Below are 26,752 nucleotides of genomic sequence, written 5' to 3'. Positions count from 1 at the left end.
AGGCGCCCCGCCTGTAAAACAGTTCTACTTGATTTCTCAAGAATAACGCTGGTACCAGCTAAAGGTGAAAACCGGTGGCACGAGAGCCCCAAGGGTGATCCTGAAAGCAGTGTGGCAGGGGGCCGCAGATCTAGCACCGCATGTCATTGTCCATGTTACCTGGAGAGCGCCGCCAAGAAAGCGGGCAGTGGCGGTCAGGGCCTCGGAAGGGACAGCACTGGGAATCAGTGGCAGGTGGGACCTCAGCTGAGGGCCGAGGAAGGGGAAGCGGCTAGAACTCCCGGAAGGAGCAACACGCAGATGCCATCTCCCGTGGGGGCGCTCACCCCTGGAGTTCAGGGACATGACGACCCGTCTGTGGGCGTCGTGACCTTTCCGTGCCTGTCAGTGGCTCCCAGAAAGCCTTACTCGCTGCCGTGGTTCTGACAGCACTGCTTCTAAGAGGTCCATCTCCCACAGTTGTCCGGCAGCGAGGTCCTGGACTATCCCCACCGTGGCACAGGCTTCGCACTCCCAAGAGCCAGCTGGACAACATGGCAGGGTGCTCCGACTGGGATGCCAGCTTGTGGCGGTGCCTCGTGCCCCGAACTGCCCTCAGTACCTGACGACGTGGTCTTTCCCACACCAGAACACACAGCGGGAGAAGGCATGTGACGCAGGGACGGTTCACGAGATCTCAGGATTTGGGGCTCCGCTGGTGTGAATATCTGTTCCTAAGGGAGATCTCCACAGAGGGACACAAGTGTCCCATTGGCCTCTGCAGGCTGAGAGGCCACCCGGCTGTACTGGACACCTCATGCCAACGAACCAAAAGGCAAAGCCGGTTGACTGTCACAGCTTAGGCCACTGCTCCCCACTCCCTTGGGGACAGGCCTACTGCCAGACAGGGGCAGGCAGGTGTGTGTCTGGAATTTAAGAGATCTTCTGGGGAACCTCCTAGAATTCCCATTTCCAGCAATCAGAACCAATGGAAAACGAGTTGCCCAAACCAGGAAGACGTCTTGGAGGGAGACCTCTCAGGAATAAAGTCTGGGTCAACCCACCAGGTGAGGTACCACCAACAGAAGTGAGTGACTGAGGGCAGAGTAACATGGAATGAGTTATAGAAGAGGGAATTTTTAATACCAACATCTGCCAGCTCACCAGGTGCAAAAGCACAGGAGTTCCACCTATCTCCTCATGTGCTTGGTAAATATATTTTCTTTTATTTCCCCTTTTTCATTGAGCTCTAACATCAGAAGGGTTTAGAGTGGCTAATACCATAAATTATCTTTTAAATTAGAGTATGTCCAAGGGAGGGTGTGACCGCTGGAAAAGAACATGTCGCAGGGGCAGAAGCCCGGACGCGGGGGCTCCGGGGTCTACACCTGCACCAGAGGCGGCCACATCGCAGGGGCAGAAGCTCGGCGCTCTCTGTCCTTACCCAGAGTTTAGTTTAAAAGGGGTGGTGGGGGCTGAGTTGGCAAAGGGATGGATGGAATGTGCTGCAATGTCTTCCCACAGCGCCACCCCTTCCCTCTGAGGTCTCCTCGGCACTGCTCTCCGACAGCAGAGAAGCCTGAAACACACAGAGTGGGCACCGTTCCTTGTATTAGAGCATGGGCTAGAACCTGCCTGGGAGGTAGGGACGGTGGAGAGGCCACAGGTCACTGTGCGAGGCCCAGCGCACATGCAGACCTGCGGCTGGGGACGGCCTCACGGCGGGTGTGAAGCTGCCGATGATGGATGCTCCCGACGACTGCAGTGGCCCAGAGAGAGCCCTCGGAAATCAGACTCCAGCTCTCCGAGCAGGACTGGAGCGACTGCACTCAGTCCTCGGCTCTCCCCACTCCTACGCAAGACCCTCCTACCCACACATGTGCCAGGGCTCCTACTCTCCTGGCCACAGACGGGCAAACCTGCTGCCTGGCACCGTCTGCCCACCATACCTTCCTCCCCAACTCTGTCCCATAGGATCTGGATCATCCAACCTTGCTCCCCGCTCCAGGGATGAGGCTGGACTGGCCCACGTTCTTTCTCCGTGCCCCAGTGGTAGCTCAGGAGTGGAGCCTGCCCAGTCTGGCCGGTAAAGACAGGGGGCCGGATGACCTGGCCACAGTGACCATTTTCAAGAGTTTGCTGGGTGACGTGTGGGTATAAAGCTCCCCCTGGACACTGTGTGATGGTGGACAAAATGCTGCGGCCATTTGGTCCCAGGAAGGTACCCAGCCTGAGGTTCACACAAACGCGGAAACAGCAATTCAGAAAACTGCAGAGAAACGGAACTTGATCCCTGATCAATCAGAGCCTGCAATCCACTCTACCTTTGACTTTTCAATTTCCATGCTAGTAAAGCCTATTCAGGCTGAGTTTTCAGATGTAGCCAAAAGCATCTTGACTTCTAAGGGTTTTCATAAGCCTCCTTTACTTGTGGATTTCTTGGCTAAATGTATTAACATCTGTTTCTTCTTACTGAAAGTCCAAATTTTCAACAGAGCTGTATGTGTAAGATTGATCGTTTTGTTCCACTTGTTCTCCTGTTGGCTGGTGTAAGTCACCAGGTTCTCCACGTACTGCAAGATCGACTTTAAGAACCTGTTTTAACGAAAAGAAATTAATTTCTTTATTCTATTATAAAATGCAACAATGATTTAAATGCACTCTTTTCATTTTGGAATTTAAAGTACTGCACTTAAGGGGCGCCTGGGTGGCTCAGTCGGTTGAGCGTCTGCCTTCGGCTCAGGTCATGATCTCAGGGTCCTGGGATCGAGCCCCGCATCGGGCTCCCGGCTCCGCGGGAAGCCTGCTTCTCCCTCTCCCACTCCCCCTGCTTGTGTTCCCTCTCTCGCTGTCTCTCTCTGTCAAATAAATAAATAAATAAAATCTTCAAAAAAAAAAAAAAAGTACTGCACTTGATTTTTGTCTGTAAATTCAAATAAAAGAACCACATGCAAAACGGAAGTGAGAACAGAAGCTAGAGGAAGAGATGCTGAATCGTACGTGTCCCTGGAGAGGTGGCTGGACCCTAGACGAGGTACACGCCCGAGCACCTTGTTAAACTCACTCTCACATCAGGTAGGATGGTTGCACGTGATGGAACTGCATTCCAGAAAAGGCGTCAGAGACTGCCTGGATTAAATGCCATGTGAGCATGCAATGCACACAATGGGGAGCGTGCAGGCCCTGCAGCCCCACAGGGGTGCCTCTCTGGCCCCGGGCATCCCACACCTGCCCTCGCAATGCAGGTGCACTGCCTCCCGGGAGACACTTTCCACTCGGACACAGCACTGCTGAGGTGTTTATCAAACGGTTCCCGGGCTCTTCTCCAACAGGTGGGGTCAGGTCCTGCTTCCATTTTCCGAGTTCTCCCCAGTTTGCCAAGTAGGCTGGCAACATTCCCCAACTTCTAATTCTGAGTATTTTCAAACTTAGAAGTTAAAGGAATAATATAATGAAAGTCCACAGATCCTTCATCTAGAGAGTGGTCCTCAGCTGGGGATGACTGTATCTGGCAACGTCTGCATCATTCTGGACTGTCACCATGTGGAGCTCCCGGCACGCAGTGCTGGGGGCCGGGGGCCGGGGCGCTACTCCCACCATGCACGCTCAGATGGCCTACCACAGACGACCCCCCCAGTGCAGAATGGGGGGGCGGGGGGGTCACCTGGAGCCACCGATCCATAACATTCTGCGTGGCGGCCTCCCTGGTTCCCACCTGGGTTCCACGTTTCCTTAAGAAAATACCAGTCCTACTTTCACATTTACTTTAAACACGAGGTACGTGCTACCTGCAATATCACTCTCTGCATGCTGGTGGTGTTAGGACACAGAGGAATTCTGAAAGCGTTTGCAAGCTCATCACACTTAATTTTCTGAAATGAGCCTACATGGGTGTTAGTTTTAAAGGTTCACAAACTTGCACCAAAATCCACAGAGAAAAACAGTAAAGAGCCAACCAAGACTGTGGGCTTAAAAAAATAATAAAATAAAATAACCAATAGAAGTAAAATCACTTAAATTTACTAAAACAGTTTCATTTCTTATACATACAACACACTTACTTTAGATACTGTTGATATTCATAAGTATTTTTTCCATGAACCACATGAATGTTGACCAATTCCAGGGCAATCAGCAATAAAATCAGGTAAAGCACAGGAGACAGAAGCTTAATACTAAAATAGATGAAGTTAAAATTTGACAAACTTAAGAATTTTGAACTTTCATGGGTGAAAACTCCTTTTCAAGGGAACTTGAAGTCAGCCTTCTCAAGGCTTCTCTGTGGCGGTTTCCCTGTGGGCCCCCGCCCCACCACAGCCCACCGGCCCCAGCCCCTGCCCCCAGAGTGCCGGCCAGCCGCCGCCGGCCTCCCAGCCACCACGGCTCAGGAGCAAGACGGCACCGGCTCTGCGTCCAGCAGTTGCTCTGGGTCTCTGTCTGCAGCGTCTGTCCTATAGTCTGGTATTTGGTAAATGACTCTCACAAGAAGAAACACAAATGGCTCAAACCTGGGAATGTGTTCAATGTCTCCAGGACACAAAGATATTCCGATCAAAGTAAGATACTATCTTGCTCATGAAACCGGTAGAGAATTTTTCTGAAATATACCGTTTGGGGAAGGATGTAACGTAACAGGCATCATCTTATAAACTGCTGGTTAGAGTGTACCTTTCAGAAGCAGCCAAGGAAAACCCGTTAAAAGCTTTATAGATACAGATACCACTCAACCCAGAGTTCCAGGAATTTGTCCAAAATTGTAATTTCTTAAGGATGTAGAACATCCTAAAATACACAACAGGTAAGGAACCAGAATGCTGGCATACCCAAGTTAACTTGCTATTAATATTTTAAATCCAGATATTCATTTGGGTCAGTGGCACCCATATTCTCTCACACCAAAATCACAACAGTATTTAACATACTATGTGTCCTCTGCAAGTGAGTATTCCCCTGAAAGTAGGAATCAGAGCTGCATCCCAACAGAACCCCTGCCCAGTGGGGCGTCTCCGGACCAGGCCCACGAGCCACACACCTAGTGAGCATGTGCAGGTAGGTCTGCCTCTGCCGGGAGCGCAGCCTCCTTTCCACCCACTGCTGGTATCTCAGCTCCACAGAGGCAGCGAACTGGCTGGACACGCGGGCGCAATGTGTGCTGATGTTTCGGAGCACAGTGAGCACTTCCAGAACGGTTCTGGGACAGAAGAGAGTTGGGACAGGGGTGCCGCAGAGTTCCTGGATCACCTGGGGCCACCTGGGGATTAGAGTGCGAGTTCTCATGGGGTATGTTCACTGCCCGGGCCCCCCGATGGTCAGCTTCTGGGGAGCAGTGGTCGTTACACAGTGTGCTCAGTTCTGCAGGCCTCACACACACGCACGCACACTTAATTGTGGGGGGCAGAATGTGCAGGAGAGCTCCGTCAGGCACAGCAACGCCTCACAAGCCATGGAGGGTGGGCTCCCCGGTCTCTGGCGGCACAACCACAGTGGGGTCGAATGCTGCCTCAAGCTCACAAACGTTACGACACAGAAAACAGCTGAGTGTGGGGCCCCGACACGGCTGGTCAGTGCTCCAGCAATTCCCGACACTTCTCGGAGACTCACCTCTCGGCGGAAAGACTGTCCCAGTCGCTGACAACACCACGGCTCTCGGGCAAGTGGGGGGGCAGCGCTCTCAGGATTTCTGTGATTAAAGCCTCGCAGGCCTGTGTTTCAGAAGTACCTTCTAATCTGAAAAACAGAAGATATGCAGATACAGCCCAAGCAGTGCCGTGCAAATGTTTAATGGTTCACTTAATCTGCAACGTAGTTTTCCCAAATATAAAATGAAAAAGCCACTGTCAGAGGCAATGGTAAAAATAAATGATAGGCTAAAAGCAACATACATTGTAGACAAAAGATAAGCAACAAACCGTCTAAGTATTATTTCTACAAGATGGATCTACTATATCCTGACTCCAAAATCTCTCTCCATCCCTACTTCTCTCCTGACCTTTAGATCCTATGTCTAATCACCCGCTAAATACTTCGAGTGGACCCCATCCCCCTCCCCACAAAGGCTGCCTCTGTTCCTGTGATCCTGGTCTCCCCAAATGGCCCACCACCGGGCTGGGCCCTCAGCGGGGAGACCGCGCCCCCTGCGCCTCCACCGAGTGGCCTGCCCTGCTCACCGAGGCCTAGCAAGCCCCCTGCACTTCGTCTTCCCATGACGCCGCTGGGACCTCACATGGAGGTTGGCATCCACTGGGGATGGTGAGGTCTGCATGACCCCGGACAGAACTCACCTGGCTGCCTCCTCGGCCTCTTCAGGCAAAGGCAGGAGGGGCCAAACCCTGATGCTCTTCTCACAGCTCAGCACCTGAGAGGAAAATGTCCTACTGCTTTTAAAGATTTTACAGTAACCGTCTGGAAAATATTTCTGTAACCATTATGAACGTAGCAATCACTTTCTAGGAGATATATATTGGCAAAATTGTTACAGATCTTACAACATTTTAAAACTAGGTGGTGGGTCTCAGTTATTCAATACCATCAGATAAGCGAAGGCCAGTAAAATTAACAGGAGATTAGAAGGTAGTTAATATGCGGAGCGGTTGTAAAACGTACCAGCAAACTCTTGACGCCCCTGCTGTTGAGAGCTGAGGTCCTCGCCCCCTCCCAAATCAGGACATGCTTTGGTGAGTGGCCTTCCCCCCGACAACACAATGTAAGTGAGGGTGTGTGTGATTCTGGAAGCCAGGTCAGACAGGGCGGCACCTCTCCCTGGTTCACTGGGAGGCGCCGCACCAACTTCTCGTCTTCTCAGATGGAACACCGAACCAGGGGAGCCCATGCCAAATCTCTGACTCACGAAAGTGTAAGCAAATTAAACACTGACACCACTGAATGTGGGTAATTTATGCAGCTGTAAACAGAGCAATGACCTTAAAAAGAATGGGGTGCAAGACCGCTAAACAAAAAAGGAATACATCACGGGCAGCAAGAGTAAGAAGCTGCAGGGGAGGGGAGGGTCAGAGACACCCACTGGGGGCACAGAGGGGCCTCCACCAGGGCCGTGACGGCAGCGGCCAAGGAGCAGGCGGGCTCGTGAGGCTGGAGATTTGGGGCGGAGGTCTACAGGCAAATCCTGCCTTCCTGAAGCTTCCCTTCCTTCTGGGACGTCCCTTCTCTGTCCCTTCCCTCCTCCCTTCTGACTCTGCAGGTCAGGGTGCTGCAGACACCTGGCGTCCTCCCTTGCAGCCCGATGACTCGCTGCTGAACTAGAACCCACGGGGCACAAGTATTGGGGCTGAATTCTTCCCTCACGTAGCACCAGGAGAGTAAAACACCTCTAGAACTCTCCGCACGCCCACTGCCGACAGCCCCTTCTAGCTGACACTATTTCTCTTAAGACGTCATCAGTGACACTCTGTCCTCTCAGGCAGTTTCTTCCAGCTGCCGCTGTAAATCTCTCCCTAAACCCTTATGTGCGGACCCCACAGCTTCCATTAGAGGCCAACTCACTAATGAATGTCTGCATTAGAACGATCATGACTATTCTACTCTTAGACACCACCCCATTCTTGCCCCTTTTGCACACTCATATCCAGCTACGTGGAAAATAAAGCACCCAAGCTCATTTCCATACTGGAACCTCCTGGCAGAAATGCTTCAAAGTCTGTGGTTTCCATGATCTAAGTTACACGGGAACAAGCTCTGGTCTCACCTGGTAAAAGGAACACTGCCCGAGTTAAGGCAACAACCTGCTGACCCAGCAGCCACACCTCAAGTACTAAAATCACCGGAAACAACAAACACCATCATTACTGTTCTGCTGGACAGGGGATGTGAGGCTCGGAGGGACAGAGCTGTGTGGCCAAGGCCACCTCCTGAGCACAGCCTCCAGTCGCAACCCTGAGGTCCAGCTTGCCAGGCCGCCTGGACCGGTGGGCATCTCTGCCACAGGTGCCGTGCACACCCCTCCCGACAGCCCATGTGCGGCTCACCTGTTTTTTAAGCTGAGAAACTGGGTGGAAGTGGGCGTGGTAACCCTCTGCAAGACCAACCAGTGATTTTATCGCTGCTTTTTCCTGGTTCAGAAAAAACAGACAAGGGTTACCGCGACATGTGGTCAGGCCCCTGGTTTTCTCCTGCTGAATTCGAGTCACACGAGAGCCCCCGTCTCACCATGTTCCTTCAGCTATAACAGAGCAAGACTTCACCAGAACAGGTCTGAGACAGTGGTCAAATCATAACCAACAGAGGTGTTTTAAATGAAACCAATTAACAATGATAAATAACAAAGGCCACATCTGCTCTTTGTCCAAAATCAGTGGCACTAGAAATACATAAGAAAGAAGAAAGGCTCCAAACTGGAAAATAAGAATGTCTCCAAAAAAAACAGAATGGGAATTTAAACATTAAAAATCAGTACGACCAAAAGAGTCACATTGCTAAACATGTAAATGTTGAAAAAAAGAGTAAAAATAACATTATTTACAGCTGATATAACTGTGTGGCTGGAAAATCCACACTGGCTGACTAAAAACTATCAGAAACAGAAAAGTCAGTGAGTTGACAGCTGACTAACTTAATATACCAATGATCAATCAGTCGCTTTCCCACACAGAAGCAGTAACTCCCCAGAATTCTCAAGAGCACAAAGAGAGTCACTAAATATCCAAATGCAAACCTTTCGTTTGCTCAAAGACCCAAGTCCTACCGCACAGCAGAGAGGTTCTGTGCACAAGGCAGGCGGGCCGACCTCCTCGTGGGGCAGCTGCAACTCACACGTGTGAAGACTGGCGATGAAGCCACAAGAGGCCCCGGGCCTGGCAGAGCACACGGCTTCTCGTCTGAGACCGGGGGAGGGGGGAGGGAGGGCCTACGGAGGACCCCTCTGGCTGCTGCACTAACAAGAGAACAGGGGGCCACCACAGGGAGGGCAGCTTGGCCCAGCACACGGCACAGGAGGACGTGGACAAGTAAAGACAGGAGATTCTGGCCTCTGGATGGCACTGCCACTTAGGGGGAGGCTCTGCGAGGGAAGCCTGAGGACACAGAGACACCACGTTTGGGAATAATGTTCACTATTGTAAAAACCATCAATTGCTCCTAAATGAATCCATCAATAGCCCATTCCTGTTTATTGCTTGGTTAGTCTTGGGCTTTGTGTTTATTTTAACAAGTTTGCCTACAATCCTAATAGGGAGGAGGTGGGGAAATTCTGAAAGAGAAGAGAGATGGGAAAGTAACCTGACAGACACGGAACTCTGTCACAAAGGTGAGTACGGGTACACAAGGAGACCAAGTCCACCGCACACACTACAGAGATGTTTGTCTTTCATTTTTTTTTTTTTAAAGATTTTATTATTTATTCGACAGAGAGAGTGAGAGAGTACAAGCAGGGAGGAGTAGTAGAGGGAGAGGGAGAAGCAGGCTTCCCGCTGAGCAGGGAGCCTGACGCGGGGCTCGATCCCAAGACCCTGGGATCATGACCTGAGCCGAAGGCAGACGCTTAACCATCTGAGCCACCCAGGGGCCCCAAGATGTTTGTCTTTCAGATGCTCTTAGGCCAACTTGCAAGCCTTTTGTCTAAGAAAGAAAAAAAAAAACACAAAAAAACAAAAACAAGTAAACCTAGATTCTCTCACTCCCTGATGAAAAATTCCAGCTGGATCAAAAGATGTAAATAGGAAAAAACCCTATAAAGGTACCAGGGAAATGCATGTATATGTTCATAATTTTAGAATGCAGAGTCTTTTAAGAATAATTCCAGGGGCGCCTGGGTGGCTCAGTCGTTAAGCGTCTGCCTTCGGCTCAGGTCATGGTCCCAGGGTCCTGGGATCGAGCCCCGCATCGGGCTCCCTGCTCCGCGGGAAGCCTGCTTCTCCCTCTCCCACTCCCCCTGCCTGTGTTCCCTCTCTCTGTGTGTCTCTCTCTGTCAAATAAACAATAAAATCTTAAAAAAAAAAAAGCTTTTAAAAAAAAGAATAATTCCAAATGCATAAGCCAAAATAAAAAGACCTCAAAACTTCAAGACAAATAAGGAGCAACACAAACATTGGAGTGGTAAATGCGGCTAATAAACCATAAAAACGCATAAAATGGAGCAAAAGACATTAATCATTCACAAAAGAATCACATTTCCAACAAATAAAAGCAAAGTAACACAAAACATGGAGATAAAAACATGGTCTTACTGGTACATTTGCTTCAGAACTGTACTTGAACAAATTCACTTACACATGTGCCCAAGTGAACAAGGGTGTTTACTTGAGACACTGTAATCAGGAGCGTTCCACACGTCAGAACTCACCCATCCTTGAGGGATAGCTTATATACATGAGGATATACTGATAAAAAATGTCAGACGGCTGGTAGAAATCAGGTAGAAGGAGTGCTGATCACTAACAGGTTTCTTCCTCTAGCTTTCCCGTGTGCTCGTGGGCCAGATGCCCACCCGCGAACAGTGCTCACCCCACAAGAAGGCCTTCCTGAGTGCTGTCACTTTTCCTACCACGTTTTCCGTTTTGTCTGAACCTCTCAACAATCTTTACAGTAACTGTGACATGCATAATTTGAAAAACAGATTAGAATATCAATAACTAACCCAAATTATTTGTTATAAAATAATAAAAGAATTAGTTTACTGATTGATGCAAATATTCCATCCGACCAATTTGTCACTTGTAAAATTTTCTGATATATTTAATTTGTTTTATACTGGTTCTTTGGTTTGATCACACAATATCAGTTTACCTGTTGCAGTAAATATATGCACATAATCAAATCAAGCCACAATTACGTGTTCTGATGGAGGCATACTATAACTCACACAAATTTAAAGAAAAGGTGATTAAGGGTTAATTACATCTGAAAATAAGTTGTATTCTGTCACAGCTGAGTAACAGTGCATCTAATGGTTCTCTTCCTTATACATTACCTTAAGGGCTGCTGACAGATCTTCATCAGTGAATCTGAGTAAAAGTACAACGGAAAATGCAAGCAATTGGTTTGCTGCCTCTTTCGGAAATTCAGGTAAGTTGATTTCCCCATGGCTTAAATGGTCTCTTATACGGGGGCCCTCCTGATGGTTTAGGAAATCCCAAAGAAACTCCTTTCAGAATATAAACAGAGAAAATATCTTGTTAGTTTTCTCAACTGAGGGAAGAAAGAATGGGCCACGCCTGACCTATCTAGGGAACAGCAGTGTCGGCTTACAGAGATGAGGAAACTGAGCTTCAGAGACAGTTAATCAAGGTAATACAGCTGAGGTTCCATGCTGGGTTCCTCCCTGGGAACTCGGTCCCTAACTGCAGCCCGCCGCTTGGGGGCAGGACCCTCCCTGGGAAGCCCTGGTCTCTCTAACTGCCCCCCGCTGCTTGGGGAGGACTGACAAGGAAGTGGACAGCACCAGTGCTTTAGTAAAACTCACCAGGTCTTACTCACATCCCACTGAAGGAACAGGCAGAGGTGTCCACGTCTGGAAGCTAACTTTCCTCCTACCTCAACACAGCCCTTGCCCCTCCCTGTCCTGAGGCCTCTCTCAGATCTGTGCCCTCCTCTGTAAAGCCCCCCTGATGAGGACAGCTGCTTCTTCCCCAGTGCAGGCTGGAGCAGAAAGAGTCAGAAGTGCTGAGCCGGGCGAGTGGCTGGTGGACAGAGCAGTCCCGGAGATTCAGGAGGGAGACAAATGTCAGATAAACTAGCCCACTCACCCTCACTTCCTGCTGCCAGAAACGACACCCAGAGACCGCGCAGAATCCCACTAATGTCACACATTAGAACCTAGGCTGCTAATAATGCTCAGTGAAAAGAAATATAAAAACTCTACTGAGAGTCCGAAGTAGCCACTGTAATAGCTTCATAAAAAAAACAACAGTGTTAAGCAGGAAACGGACCCGGCTGGACATCACTATCTGCCCCCTCCAGCACCACAGTCCCCGCTACACACTCACAGGCCACCTGGGGGCAGGGCAGCTCCAGCAGCAGGCCTCAGAGAAAGGGCCTTAAAGCCCAAGCTGCAGTCGGCCGCGAGCGTGACATTGAGACAGTGCGGGGGTGGTTCAGAAGCGCTCTTTGTGAGCAGATCACAAGCCAAGATTAACTCCATTTTGGAGAAGTGCTAACCACATCCATAAATAGGGGAATATGAGATCGGAAAAGGCCTAGTATTTTACCATTGCAGGCTCTCCAAGGAAAAGAGGAAGCTGATTGATTTTACCATCATCCAAGTGTTTTGCCAATATCTAAAACACCAAAAATAAATACATTAATTAATTAGTGCACACACATGTACATACAGAACCTTCAGAGTCAAAGGATGGAGCATCTTTGGTTACAACATGCTACAGAAGCCCAAGCAAAGGAAATAAGGACAGTCTTAAAGACAGAGCAGCCACCCGTTTTCTTAACCAGTATGATGACTTCAGGAATACATATGAATATGTATGTATCTTAACTGTGTGTGCATGGGTGTTTATGTGTACTTATATGCATATATGGATATGTGTGGTAATGCGTACACACGTGTGCGTGTTTATGTGTGGATGTGTATGGATGTGTGTGGATGTATATTTGTGTATTTGTGCATACATACACTCATGTGTATTACATGTGTATACGTGTATTTCTGCAGATTTGTGTACATCTGTGCATAACGCTTCTGTATCATCTGTGTGTTTACGTACATCTAGAAGTACACGCATGTATGTGTGTTCAAGTGTGTGTGTATTTACAGGTACTTACGTGTGTGTTCGTGTGTGTGTGTGTGTGTGTGTGTGTGTATGTGGATAGAAGTATAAATCACAGTTACCTTATACACCACTTCTTAACACACCAGTTTGGAACCCAACCACCCAGTCCAACGCAATAGACCCTAATCCCATACAGACAGGACTACATTATCTAATTTAATCCTCACAGCATCAAACATATTATGTATTAAATTATAGCAAATTATTTACCTCGTGGAATAAAGTCTACAGGTAAACAGGCACATTACCAATCCCACCCCCCACCCATTCACTAAGGGATCTAAGAGTTCTCTTAAAGGCAAAGTAATCTAAACACCCAAATCTCTCTACAGAGACTCTCCCTGTTTCCTCCTGTCAGCTAACTCTGTGAAATCACACTTCAGGCTATATGAGAATTATTATCCAGGATTACACACACATAAAAGCCTCTATACTCTAAAGTGATAAAAGATATTTTTAATGGCAATTTTTACTAGTCTAGATTTTCAGCTTTAGATTCACACACCCAATTCACAGATTAAATGCATCGTTGCACTTACAACCGCAGTTCATGTATATTTCATGTGCAAAAGAAGTGTTAATCTTAAATCTAAAATGTAACATCTAAATAATCATAGCATATAATGTTAGTATCTCTTAGCATTTTCCAACGTTGCTCTTTCCTTAACTTCAGAAACTAGGTTAATCATACTGGATCTCAAAATTAGCCTGAAAACTACACTTTATAATAAAGTGAGGTTTTTTGCAGGTATGATTATCAACATTTTCTGTGTAGTAAAAAACAATGTTTTATTTGTTTCCAGATACTCCCTAAAAGTTTACTTACTTCATCGAAGGTGGTATAAAGAGCCGTGGACTTCAGAAAAGGAAAGAAAAGAAATAATTAAAACAAAATGTAAGTATTCAAAGGAGAAAAATCAATTCTAGCACATGGCCACAAATATGAAACCTTCTTTTGAAAATAAATCTAAACATAGCAGCACCTTGGGAAGAATGCCATTGGCATCGGGGCACATCATCGAAGAGGGGAACCTACGGTGAGCCTGGCAGTGGGGCCCTGTTCAAACTCTGCTCACCACGTGCTTCAGCTCAGGTTCTTCTCATCACACAGCACAACTCACACACACACACACACACACACACACACACACACACACGCAAATGAGCATAACTGGATGTGCCCTCCCACAATCAGCCTGTGTTCTGCACACTTCCTGGTGTGGTTGGTCCCGTCTACAGACACAGGCTCTGCAGCTGGCTCTCTCAACATCTACTCCCGGCTTCCGTGCTCCCTGGAAGCGAGACCCTGCGCACCTCCCCACCTAGGCTTCTCTGCAAAACGGGACATGAGTAGTGCCCATCCTGAAAGGCTGCTGGGGAATTCAGTAAGATTTTACACACACTGTGATGAAATCAGCATTCTGTGGAAGCCAGCTCTCAAAAAAAGTGTCTCATTTAACGTATTTTCAATTTAACATTAAAAAATTTCCTTCAGCATTTATTACGACGTAGAGACCTATAAAGTCTGTATCCTTATAGCTCCCAAATGTATGCTACTGACCCTAAAACTTTTCCTGAGCTCTAGTCGAAGTATCCAACTGCCTACTAAATACTGAACTTTTCACTGATCTCCATAAACTGCAGGCATTAACTTCTACCCTGTTTAAGGAATGGGTATAAATGTCTTCTCTCTCACACCTCGTACATAAGCTTCTCAAAGTCACACTGTCTTACTCATCTTTCGATCTTCCACTGACCTCAGAGCCTTATGCTGTAAGTATTCAGGAAACAGTAACCACCTGTGCACAGCACTTTACAGCTTTATAAAGCATTTTCACATGTGCAACTTACAAATAAGTTGACGCCATGTTTATTCTGAACAAGAGCCTGGCCTACAATTTAAGACATTGTTTGATAAAAAGCAGTCATGCTATTTACTTGTGTGGCCAAATAACATGTAAATGACTGAATCTATTTACACCCCTGTGAAGTAATCCCAAGCATACTCGAGCGAGAGCTGTGACAACCGGGGTTCTCGCTCTCTCTGCTGGAGACAGACGCTGCACGACACTTCCTGGCACTGCCCAGGGAAAGGAACCAGGCGTGGGCATCAGGGGACACAAACGTGAGCACTGCACTCCTAAGGAGCCTGCATCAGAAACCTGTACAAACAGGCACAGAAGGCACAGCAGAACTGCCTGGAGATAAAACAGAGGCAGGACGCAGGGAAGAGAAGCTGCTGCATCGGAGGGGTCGAGGCTCTGGGAGGTCACTCACGTGGCCTGAAGCGGTCTGGCAGGGACAGTGGGCAAAGCCTGTGAACAGACATGTTCTGGAACTGGCGAGGGGCCTTGGTTATGCTGGAGGAATCCGACAGGAGAGGAGACAGACCGGAGGAAGGCGGGTCCACATGGGGTCCCCGGGATGCCCCGCGCAAGCTCGAAGCTCGCTGCAGGTACTGGGGTGCCACTAAAGTTCTAAGCAGATGAGTCCAGGAAAGAATATTTATCACGGGGAGAGGAGCCGGGTGAGGCCTCAGCGTTGAGAACGGGCGGGTGGGGCTGGACACTGAGTGGATGAAGGGGTTGCAGCACAAGGTGGTGCTGGAGGCTGGTACCCAGCGCCTGAGCAGACGGCGATAATAAGGAACACCAGAGAACAAATTTGTGGGAGGAAAAGCGAGCTTTGTAGCAATAAAGTAGTTTGAGACCTGAAAACGTTCAGCAAACGGGGTAAGCCTAACTCGGGAGGAGGGCGAGCTGAGTTCGAGGAGACGACTGCCTGGGACGGCACCTGCCGTTCACAGGACAAACTGCTGTCCCGACACCTCTCCGGCCGCATCAGCAGCTCAGCCTGTGTCAGGCTTTCGCTTTCATTGGTTCGAAGTATTTTCCAATCCTTGTTCCCCTGGAAGCAGGGAGGTTAAGACGTGGGAGGGAGTAAGATCTCCCGTGGCAGATCCAGGGAGCACAGGGTTGGGAACAGAATTGTGAGGAATGCCTCTGGAAAGGGGCGGAAGAGGAAGCTGACCGAGTGAGAGAAACAGGTGCAGCCCCGACACACACACACCCTTGCCGCTGCCAGGTGACTGGGCACAGGGCCACCCAGAAGCTTCCCCAAGCTCCCTGGCAGTTCTGGCCCAGAGCTGCGTCCTGCGGCTACAATGCTACACGCCATTTCTACTTTCCTGACAAGTCTGAAATACTTGGAAATACAGGACGATCAAAAACAATCACAAATGATTATAAACCATATAAAATCATTATAATAGGAAGCCACAAAAAACAACACTCAAGCCTTCCAAAGAAAATTCTTAGCTAAAAAATTCATTTAATGGTAAACAAAAATGAGACATTAAAAACTTTTAATTAGGCAGAGAACTGTCAATACAGTGGCAACCACCATCAATCACAGAAGTATGTGTACCTCAGCGGTCAGAAGTCTTTTTGGACATTGGTTAACAGCGGCAAAAACTCTCCTGAGTCCCGTCTCTAGCTGTGTCAGTAACAACATGGCACAGTCAGCAAACCTGTGAAATTGAAGTAAAATAGGCAAATCTCAAGCTTTGAAAGTAAACACTGGCACCGACCCCAAATAACGGTGCTTTGTTCCAGATATTACCAATGTGTGATCAAGGCAAGGAGGGGTGACAGTACTCGATAACATGAGAAACAATGCAGAATCACAGTCTCCTTAGACTCGTGAGTTTAAATCTATTTTCCACTGTTCTGACACGAGGAGCTCCAGAATAAAATGTCATCAAAGATCTGCCCAATTCTTCCCACTACTTGTAAGAAATACTCAAATTCCAGGATTTGGGTGGGTTCTCAAGGTACGAACGAACGCACAGACAACAGAACCTGAAGGGAGGCAAAGGCCGTGGGCCTCACAACGTCCACGTGCATCTGCTTTGCTCCCCAGAAAACAGAGTCGAACTTACCTCCTCCTGGTTGCAGGATTCTTTAACACAGGACACACGGTTCTCTCACAGTAAGAACTCAAATGACACCGAAAAGTTGATTCCAAACAATGATTATCGGTATTGACTACACCAAAAGGCTGATGCGTAATGTTTTAGTCAGCACTGTGAAGGCATTTTAAGCTCAGCTGTCCTGGAGAGAGACCAGCCTCCTCACTTACCTGTGTGACCTAAACCCGATTAATGCAGCTTCCCAGTACGGCAACATGACCTTTAATATGAAAGTGGATTTCCTCACCACTTCTTCTAACACTGAAAGTACCTCAGAAGTAACGTCTGCAAAATAACACAGTTTTAAGCACAATCACCCTAATCAGTTGAAGAACGACGTAAGTGGACTCAGGGCAGGAGGCCCACGGGTCGTAGGTGACCGTGGCGCCCCTGGGGCAAGGGGAGGCGCACGATGGCCTCTTTATGACTCAGGCCACAGCTGTGAGGAGAGGACGTCAGGGCTGACCAGCTGACCACGCCAAGAAAAATAAGATACATTTTCAGAAGAGAGAGGAACAAGGCTCAACCCTGAGGTAAACTATGGACTCTGCCTGATGATGATGTGTCTGTGCAGGTTCATCCCTGGCAACAAATGTGCTCTGCGGTGGGATGCTGCATGTGTCAGTGCGGGAGCTTAAGGGGAATCTCTGCACCTCCCTAACCATTTTGTTCCAAACTGAAAACTGCTCTAAAAAATAGTCTTAAAAAGTACGTATTATTGGCAGCCAGCGGACTACCAAAGGGTCCGTGGCACAAAAAGGCTAAGACTGCCAGACCTAAGGGATCTGGGTTACTCCTGCCATGACTTACATCAGAGATACAGCCCTACACCCCTGTAGGAGGGGAGGTTTTATGGAGCAAAGTTTACGCAGCTTCAAGAGTTCATCTTCTCCTGCCTCTGGAGAGTAAGTAGTCCACCTAAAGGGCTCAAGTCCCCATGCCACTTCCTGACTTTATCCCTACCTTTATGAAGACACATTCAGGGGAAACTGTAAAGTGTAATACTTGCCAGGGAAAATGGCCAAATCCTCAAGGTTTGTAAGAGCTATGAAAGGTCGGTGTCCCAACACAAGTTTAGTTTGTTGCAAGTAACTCTTCAGCAGCTGACCCAATCCCACGGTCAACAGTATCATCATTGAACAGTATCTAGTGCAAAACATCACAGGATCTGTTAGAAAAATGCACTGTCACACACATAAAGAGATTTACTTTCAAAAGAACAAGTTTAAAATTAAGAAAGTACAACACCATTCAATTGCAGGTAACTCCCCCTGGCTGTGGGAATTCAGCTACACGAGGGCTGGCAGGCTCGAGAGTGCAGTTCTCAGGGTCTCCCACCCCCCAGCAGGCAGTGCCCCTCGTCACCTCTGCGAAGCTCGGCCTCACAGCTGCCTCTGGGGTGGAAGTCAGGGGGGTCCCAACCCTGTCACACACCAGGTGTTCACTGGCTTCAGTATGATCTTCAAATTCCTGCCTCAAAACTCTCATCTTTCCCCGATGTAAAATTCAAGATAAAACAAACTCTTAAGTACATCAAAGAAGAGAGAAACGTACTTTGGGGGGATCTCGTGAGGTGAGGCAAAGCCATGCCACAGGGTATTACGCAGGTTGAGTCCACATGGAGACCCGACGAAGACTTTCAGCACGTCCATCTAATCAGGTTAAGAACAGATTACTGAACAGTTAAATATTTACCGAACTACGGAATAAACTGATATAGTAGTGGGAGAACGTCTGCTTTCGTCTTTAGAGCAGACCCAACACTCTGCCTGGCATGCGGTAGTACTAGTAATCGTAATAGTATTCAAACATTACTGGGCATTTAACACGTCAAACACATTTTGTGTGTATTTATTACTCATTCATCCTCAGAACAACCTCTGAGGAGGGCACTACTATTAACCCCACTGTGCAGATGAGGAATACAAGCATGCAGAGCTGAAAGCTAGGTCTCGGGGCCATGAGCTACAGAGGGGGAGGAGATCTGTCCCAGGCTGTGCTGGTTTCATCCGGCACATCAAGCATGCCTCCTACCTAGATAAAACAAAACACGGAGTGGGGAATGGGAAATCCGCAGGAGGCAGACCCCGTGGGGAGGGGCTGGCCCACAGACGCTCCCAGCCCAGACCTCCCCTACTTAGTGTTGGCTGGAAGCTCACCATTCACCTGCTTCTCTCCTCCACTTATAAAGACGCCCACTATGGGGATCCTGCTTATCAGATGGCAAGACGCATGCATGTCCATGGGCTTGCTCTTGGTTTGGAGGGCAACACTTTGGAACAGATTCAGGATAATGGAAGATATGCAGAGACTAAAATAACTCAAAACCAAGTCATCTGAGAAGGAAGAGTGTGCCTCCTGAAGACATGGGGAAGGAAGGAAAGCCATCTTCAGATGCCTGAAGGACTCCTGCTGAGAGGAGGAAATGGATGCAGAAATCCTGAGTTTCTCTCAAAGGGCAGGACAAGCCAGAGCAGAAGTTACAAAGAGGGTTTCAACTCAGCATCAGAACCCTTGGCAACCAGTCTCTCCATGCAACTCCAGAAACTCTTCAGGCTCACATCAATTTTTAATACTTGAATAGTAACACCTAATCCTAATAATCACAATAACACTCTCTTAGCCGTATTTATTTTTAATTTAGTTTACCACTAACTTTAATTAATTGTTCATACCACCTGGGCAATCAGAAATACAGAAGCCAATGAACTAGTAGAAGGATCTGGGGCTGAGAGTGGCTGCAGGTCAGCAAGAGGCTAACAGCACCCAGACAGACAACAAACAACAGGTCAAAACACATGGATCTGTTTCAGAATTCAGTATAACTACAGGAATTTTGTACTTGGTCTTCACTCCATATTCTCCACTGAACAAAGGGCTCTTTAAGCTGACAAGGAACCACTGTAAAGTGGGAGAGCTTTACTGAAAACAGATTTCTTATCCAAAAATAGCAAGTCTAGCTGGTAACATATTACACCAGTATTTTAAACATTGCCCTGGCTCGGCAGGCTCAGCTTTGCCCAGGACGCTAACCTGGCGTTCTTCTGCACCTTGATCCTGCCTCACTCGGTTGCCAAAAGGTTACTCATTCGTCTTAAACAGCCTTGGTCACGTGGCCTGTTGAAGATTTTCACAAAGTATACAGCTCTGCATGGTTTTAAATTGGCATCTAGTTTTTTTCACTGTAAGTCTGAACAGTTGCACAACGGGATAAATTCCCACATGTTAAAAAAAAATGGATATTTTAGGATAAAACTTTAGTATCCCTCCCTAAATGGTCAAAATTTTATTCTAGAATACGTTATTATGATAATTATTAATGTATAATTAATGAAAGCAGTAGAGTTCAAATTGTTCATCCGGCTGGCCCCCCGAGGCCGTCCCACCAGAGGGTGTTATACCACGCTAAGACCCAGGATAAGAGATGTGTGTCTTGTGGCTGGAAAGTGGCAATTTTGAAAGGGGAGGTGGGAAAGGAGAATATGCTCAAATTACAGCTATCATCAACTTTTTCCTAATGCAGCATCAATTTCTGAGGAACAAAAGTAGAGCTACCATAAACGGCTTTGTGTTGTGTCTACTCTATCAGGTTTAGGTGAACAAGCTTACCACAGACCGCCCAAAGACCGCAGCAAGCTCCTCAGACGCAAGCAGATCTCTCAAAAGAAAGGGGCATTCCTTCCCATTCAGTAAATATACCTACAATTCAAACAAGGATTGTCTTACAGTTGCACTGTAATGAGCCAAACAATGTGAAGAAAAAACCCACCCATAAAGCCACTGTTTGTACAACTGAGGGAGAAAAGCACTGAAGACACCAGTGTTTTGATTTCATAATCATTGAAAAAGAAAAATATTAAACATCTGTGCCAGATGATTACATTTCATAGGAAAACAAGAATTAAAATCAAGAAATCTGAGGACAGCTGTAAAAGTCTGATGTTCATTCAGATATTTTAGTGAACCAAAGAAAGAGGTCTCACACTTACATCACCCAAAGCCCGTTCTAGACATGCCGTCAGTTTCATTAAGCCAAGAGGAATAGCGGGACATTGAAGGCTTCCCAAAGCATCAAATATTTCAGGAAATAACTGTGTAGAACAAAACATATGTTAGAATTTGTGATCAGTAAGAAACATTTCCCCAAGTATTTCTCAAGCAATACGATTTATGAAATTCAAACTTCTAAAGGTTTCAGTTGGTATATTTTCATGACTTTCTTGGTATGGGTACATATTTGTTATACAGATACACAGGTTTGGACTCCACAAGTCGGCTTACATGTGGATTTTTTCCACAAATACAGTACGGTATTGTAAGTGTATTTTTCTCTTCCTCATGATTTTCTTAATAACGTTTTCGAGCTGACTTCATTGCAAGCATACAGTATGTAATACATAAAACATCTAAAATATGTGTTAATCAACTACATTATCAGTAAGGCTTGTGGTCAAGAGTCAGCTATTAGCAGTTCAGTTCTGAGGGAGTCTAAAGTTACATGCAGATTTACAACTGCACAGGGTGGGCACCCTTAGCCCTGCACTGTCCAAGACTCAACTGTAACAATATCTAAAGAATCAAAAAAATGTTTAGTATCTAAGGAGTTTTGAACGTTTTTTTTCTTCATTTAAGTGTTTACTGAAAGCAATAAATCTGGCATAACTGTAAACTGAAAAGTCAAGTATTTTATCCTAAATCTTATTTCCCATTCTGATTAGTTCTTAAAAGTCAATAAACGTGAGGCAGCTCAGCCTGTCACGTAAGAGCTGTTACAAGGGGAGAAGCAATGACCCTTCTATCTACATCAGGAAATTTGAAGTACTTTATAATTAGACCTTTTATAGTTACTGCCCTACTGTGGTCATTAAATGTGCCAAGTGCAATGGCTGGTTTGCACCAACCAACAAACCAGCCAAAACAAGGTTTGGGCTTGGCCCCACACTACCCCTCCTCCCTTCTACTCACCCTCCACAAGCCAAGCATCCCCACCTGGTTTCCTTTTCCCACTGTCTCAAGAACACCTTACTGTCTGTCCATAAGGTCTTTGCTTTTTTCTGGAGCAGTCCATCCTTGTCTGTCCCAGGACCAGCACCCACATACCTAGCTACTCTCCAACCCCACTATGGATAATGCAACCAAAAACTTCCTTTGTTCCAAGGATGTTTCAGGCCATGGCGACTGCATAACATTCTGAGTTTCCCTTGCATCCTTCAGGCCTTTTCACAGGCGGAGGGCTTAGTGGATGGAGGAGACCCCTTTAAGATGAATAGGTAACAAGGGCCTCTAAGCAGACTCCGCAAAGTCTTGCATTTCTAAAGGTTGTTCACAAGCCAAACCTCTGGAAAAGCTGTCCACTGCAGCCACGGCACGTATCGAATGTCAAACTCCCCCTTGGTCAGAGATAACAAATGTTGGTGGACGGCCTCACACACAGGGCCCAGCAGCCGCACAGTGCCCCGGTAATCCAGACTCTGGGCTTCAGGGATAAGAAAACCAGTGTTAGTACTACAGCTCCTCATCATGTGATGAAAATGCCTAAGCATCAAAGAAAAAGTACTTTAATTATGAAGTTTCCATGAAATCAACAACCAGTTTATAGTTGAACTTACAATAAAGATACTAAGATATTGCTGAAAATAAGTTACACAGCGGTGATCTGATAATAAAAGAAATATACACTGTTAGAAGTGTACTAGGTTGGAAAATACAAAAAGGTTAATCAAGAGAAAATATTTTCTTCACTCTACTTGTATGTAAGTTTATACAAAATCGGGTTCATACTGTATATATAATATTTTAACCTGATTTTTTTACTTGACATTATTAGACTGTGAGATTTCCAATGATGTTATTTTAGAACATATGAATTTTTTTGTTTTACTTTTTTGGTAAGTTTGAAACAACATTCACACGGCTCACACCCAGAAAATATCAAAGGGCAAAGGTCTCCCTTCTGCCACCCAGTTCTCTTTCCGACAGCAGCTACAGTTACTGATTCCTCGGGGTATTAAGAAATACTTATATGTACACAAGCAAACACAACGATATGGCCCTCCTATTCCTTCACTTAGCCCCGCGGCTCAGGGCGACAGGCTCCTCACCCCTCATAGCACCGCACGTAGCACCGCAGAACGCCTCCGTGTGCCTCTGTGGTAGTCATGCTGTGCTGGGCCATTTCCCATTCCGCTCACGGTCGGCACCGTTTGGGCCGTGTCTCCCGTTCCACTCACAATCGGCACCGTGTGGGCCGTTTCCCGTTCCGCTCACGGTCAGCACCGTTTGGGCCGTGTTTCCCATTCCGCTCACAATCGGCACCGTTTGGGCCGTGTTTCCCATTCCGCTCACAATCGGCACCGTTTGGGCCGTTTCCCATTCTGCTCACAATCGGCACCGTTTGGGCTGTTGTTTCCCATTCTGCTCACAATCGGCACCATTTGGGCTGTGTTTCCCATTCTGCTCACAATCGGCACCGAGACTACAACCCGGCATGGTCTCTCGCACCGTGCATGTGCCTGTGTTACAAACTCTGGGGCCACAGCATGTTCGCTGGCGATTCCTGTAACTATTATTAAATTTCCCAACCCACATCCCTGCTCTAAAACATGTACAACAAAGCCTGGAACATTTAAGACAGCTGTGTAACACCCTACGGGCCATTTCCTACCCAGAATTCCTAGGACCCCACTTTCTTCTCGTCGACTGTCGGCACGGAGCGAGCCTCTGACCCCGCGGCCTCCTTCTCACACAGGCCTTCCTCGGCTCCGTGCTCTGCTCTCTCTCCTGTGCTCCTCTGGCCTCATTCCCTCCCATGCCGCCTGATCCCTTTCCTCTTCTGAGCTAGGTCTGTATTGTAACAACCTCTAACTAAAAGAAACAATGGTCAGAAAGGAAAGTGTTACAGCCAAGACTCTTTAAATCGAACAACACTGACAGCTGCTTGGGGTGCAGAGAACGTACAGACCTGACTGTGTGTAAGTCACACAGGCTGTGATGCTCGGCCAGCACACCTCACCCCTCTGAGTTACAATGCCACTGATATCACAACTTTCTCTGACTTCAAACCCGAGTTTACAGATCATATCATAGACTGAGGGAGAAAGACAAGTGGTAATCGGATCCTCTATTGGCATCTGAAATATAAGACATAGAAGACACTATTTAAAAGAAGTAAAAACAGAGTAATATCAATTATATATTCAAGTTACAAGAAAATCCCATTCTACCTTAAGTACAGAATACACTTAGGTATAGCTACTGTTAACACACTTTCTGGCTATCGTGAAAGCTGTATGATTAAAATACTGTGATTAAATATTAATCAAAGATAGTTTACATAACCTTTATCAAATAAATGTTGAAGATGTGAAATTTTTAATATTTGTGAAGATAGGAGTTTACAGAAGCTTGGTACATCTTGTGGATAGTGCACTGTTCCTTTCAGGGTTCCTATACTGTCCCAAAGTTATTGAAATGACCAATTTTTTCTAATGCAGAATGGAAAAGCAGAAAATCAAGCATAATAAACTAAAATGTAAGTAAAAAGCACAGCTCTGAATCCTCACGTGGTATAAGCAGCAGCAAACCATGCTTTTACATGAAGGATTAAATAATACCAAAATCCTCATAATTATCCCGACGTTACACTAACATCATCTTATAAACCTGCAAAGGAGTCACACTCTGAGACTAAAATTATCACGGGGTCTTCATCTGCTGTATCAAGTCAAGGGCTGTGTGTCCTAACATGAGGGATTAAGCCCTAGCAGCTCCCTGGTTTGGAGGCTGGTCATCTTGAGTTCCCGCACCCTACTCAGCATCCCCGTTACACAGTTCACTCCTCCCATTGCCCAGAAGCCTCACTTCCCACTCTCAGCCCAATCTTCCACAGACCCAAGGAACGTGTGCCAAATAAGCAGTTACGCTGTGACCTACAGGGCGCACGCTGCTCAGCCGGTCAGGGACCACAGACACTGCAAGAGAGCGGGGGGGAAGATGGGACCCGCTCCTGCTGCCTGCAACCGGGGCCTTCCCCTCCAATCCCTGTCCCGTGGAGCTTCTCCCCAGCAGCAGCACAGTAGCGGAATCCAGTCTGCAGTTTTCCCAGCACCTGTAGGCCCAGCTTCTTCACCGTGCGCCCACCAGACACACCACCAGCTGTCCAGTGCCTGCTCTTCAAAGGTCTGCTTCCCAGAACTGTCAGGCCCGCCCTGTAGCTGAGCGGCACAACCTCCTCCTCCGAGATCCAAGTTTCAACTGGGTGGGACCTTCCACCACGTCTCTAAGTTGTAAGATCCCAACCACTGCCCTGGTTCTCTCAGCGTCCCACAAGGGAGTGAGTGAGCCCTGCAGCCGCCAAGTCCAAAGTCCTTGTAGACATCTCTTCTTGCTCTTTCTGTAACAACTCTACACTGTTAACTCTTAATTCTCTTCCTTCAAAGCCTGGTGTGGTTTGTCTTGCCTGATACAGAAATGTAATCCTAAAGGGTTACTCTGATATCAAAAGGGACTCCTTGCATTTTTAAAAAAGCGTCTGAACTCTAAGCAAGGAGCGCTGGTTCTGGAGTGACAGGCGGCGGGCAAACGTATGTTTGCACAAAAGCCCATCTACTCCATTACTGCAGGCCCGGGATACGGCAACAGAAGCTTCAGGAAAGGTCCTCTTTCGGCTGTATTCGCCCGTGCAATACAGCTACCCTGCAGCCTTAACCGAACTGTAAGATCCTAGGGCACCAAGGTCGGGTCTTACACGGAACATACCCCCAGCACACAAGAAACGAGAGTCAGCTGAGTCATCGATGGCTCGTCCCTCCTGGAGCCGAAGGGAACGCGCTTCTTCAAGTCGTTAAAACCTCAGCTTTGGGGACTAACAATACCCTACCCCTACCAAGAGACACAGCATTCGAGAAGCTGACTTTTAGTTAACTTTCAAGCACATATTGTCTTGAATAATTAACCTGTTAATTAGGAATAAAATCCTACTTCAAATCAGGAAACACTAGATACTGCAATACCTTGACTCATGACCTTACGTCTTCCTGTTAGTTATGAACGCGCCTCTCCTCCCTCTCCGCCGTCTGCGCGCGCGCGTACAAGCGCGAGCGTGTGTGCGTGCGCGTGCGCGAGCGTGTGCGTGCGCGCGCACCCACCCCTACCTTTCCTCCTTGATGCCCCAGTGTCTCGTCCAGGGCAGCGTGGGGCGGTGCAGGTGACCTATGCTCAGAACGTTCAGTCTGAACTCTTCTTCAGACTCCTTGTACCACTGGCTTTGAAGCATTCTGAGCCTCCGTTTTAACTGTAAACGGTACAGGATGTAATCTAGTGTTGCAGTAATTACAGATAACACTGCAAAGTGTCTCACGCACAGCACTCAAAAAACAGTAGCGCTTGCTAAAAGTGATGACAGATGATTGTATTTAATTGCACGAGGACAGGAAATAAAACCCTATGAGGCAACCCGTATAACGCGATCTACGGCCATTGGCTCTGTTGTGATTTAGTTTTGTAACCAAAATGGCCTAAAAACGTCTTATTTCAATTTAGCAGGACCACCCGCAGGCTGGGCGCCACACCGGCGCGGGCGCGGAGAAGGCTTCCTCCGAGCCCGAGACCGCTGCACACACGCGCGAAGCGGCCTGCGGCGACCCGGCGGCTGCCCCGCCCGCGAGCGGAATGCCACATTCACTCTTCCGCCACCGGCTCGCGGATTTCGGCCTGGGGCCTGGGAGGTGCGAGAACTGCGCCGCGGAGGCATCGGGCGGCCGGGGAGGCGCCGGGGCGAACGAGGGCGGGCGCTGCGTCTTCGTGTCCGGGTCGGGTGCTCATCCTCTCGCCAGCCGCGGGCGAGGGCCTGGAGGGCCGACCTGCTCCCGCGGCGGCGCCTGCGCAGACACCGCGGAGGCCCGGGGGCCGCGGCGGCCGCTGCGCCTCTCCCCGCCCGCCAACAGCGCGCTCGCGTGCCCACCGGCACCCCGCTTCCGGGCCGCTCCGCCTCCGTCACTCCCAGCTACCGGCAGGCGGCGCGGCGGGATGACGCACACCTCGCCCCGCCCGCCCCTCCCTCCCGGGCGCG

The 26,752-nt window shown here is 47.9% G+C and overlaps 1 protein-coding gene across 7 annotated transcripts; it reads right to left on the bottom strand.

Moving 5' to 3' along the window:
• Positions 1 to 704: 704 nt before the first annotated feature.
• Positions 705 to 26,361, bottom strand: ERMARD (ER membrane associated RNA degradation). Of its 7 annotated transcripts, XR_012378659.1 has the most exons (19): positions 26,225 to 26,361; positions 23,645 to 23,814; positions 22,020 to 22,159; positions 20,673 to 20,774; positions 20,293 to 20,382; positions 18,238 to 18,335; positions 17,693 to 17,829; positions 16,854 to 16,968; positions 16,140 to 16,242; positions 13,540 to 13,569; positions 12,138 to 12,206; positions 10,901 to 11,074; positions 7,962 to 8,045; positions 6,261 to 6,334; positions 5,581 to 5,706; positions 5,012 to 5,230; positions 4,041 to 4,154; positions 1,971 to 2,574; positions 705 to 1,558 (listed from the first exon to the last, which is right to left on the bottom strand). XR_012378659.1 is itself a non-coding variant. In XM_073894242.1 (18 exons), exons 1-18 carry the CDS (start codon positions 26,359 to 26,361, stop codon positions 2,391 to 2,393), a joined length of 2,166 nt encoding a protein of 721 aa, XP_073750343.1. In that variant the 3' UTR covers positions 705 to 2,390. The 7 variants fall into 7 exon arrangements, 6 of the variants coding, with proteins under 6 accessions (XP_073750343.1, XP_073750344.1, XP_025722345.2 ...); XM_073894242.1 differs by having other exon boundaries at positions 705 to 2,574; XM_073894243.1 differs by having other exon boundaries at positions 705 to 2,574; positions 5,012 to 5,170.
• Positions 26,362 to 26,752: the final 391 nt, after the last annotated feature.

This window comes from Callorhinus ursinus, unplaced genomic scaffold (genome assembly GCF_003265705.2).
Source record: "Callorhinus ursinus isolate GAN/ISIS: 27379988/994484 unplaced genomic scaffold, GSC_fseal_2.0 scaffold6, whole genome shotgun sequence".
NCBI classification, from domain to species: Eukaryota; Metazoa; Chordata; class Mammalia; order Carnivora; family Otariidae; genus Callorhinus; species Callorhinus ursinus.
Note: the sequence above shows the minus strand (reverse complement) of the source record. Positions and strands in the feature narration are given on the sequence as shown.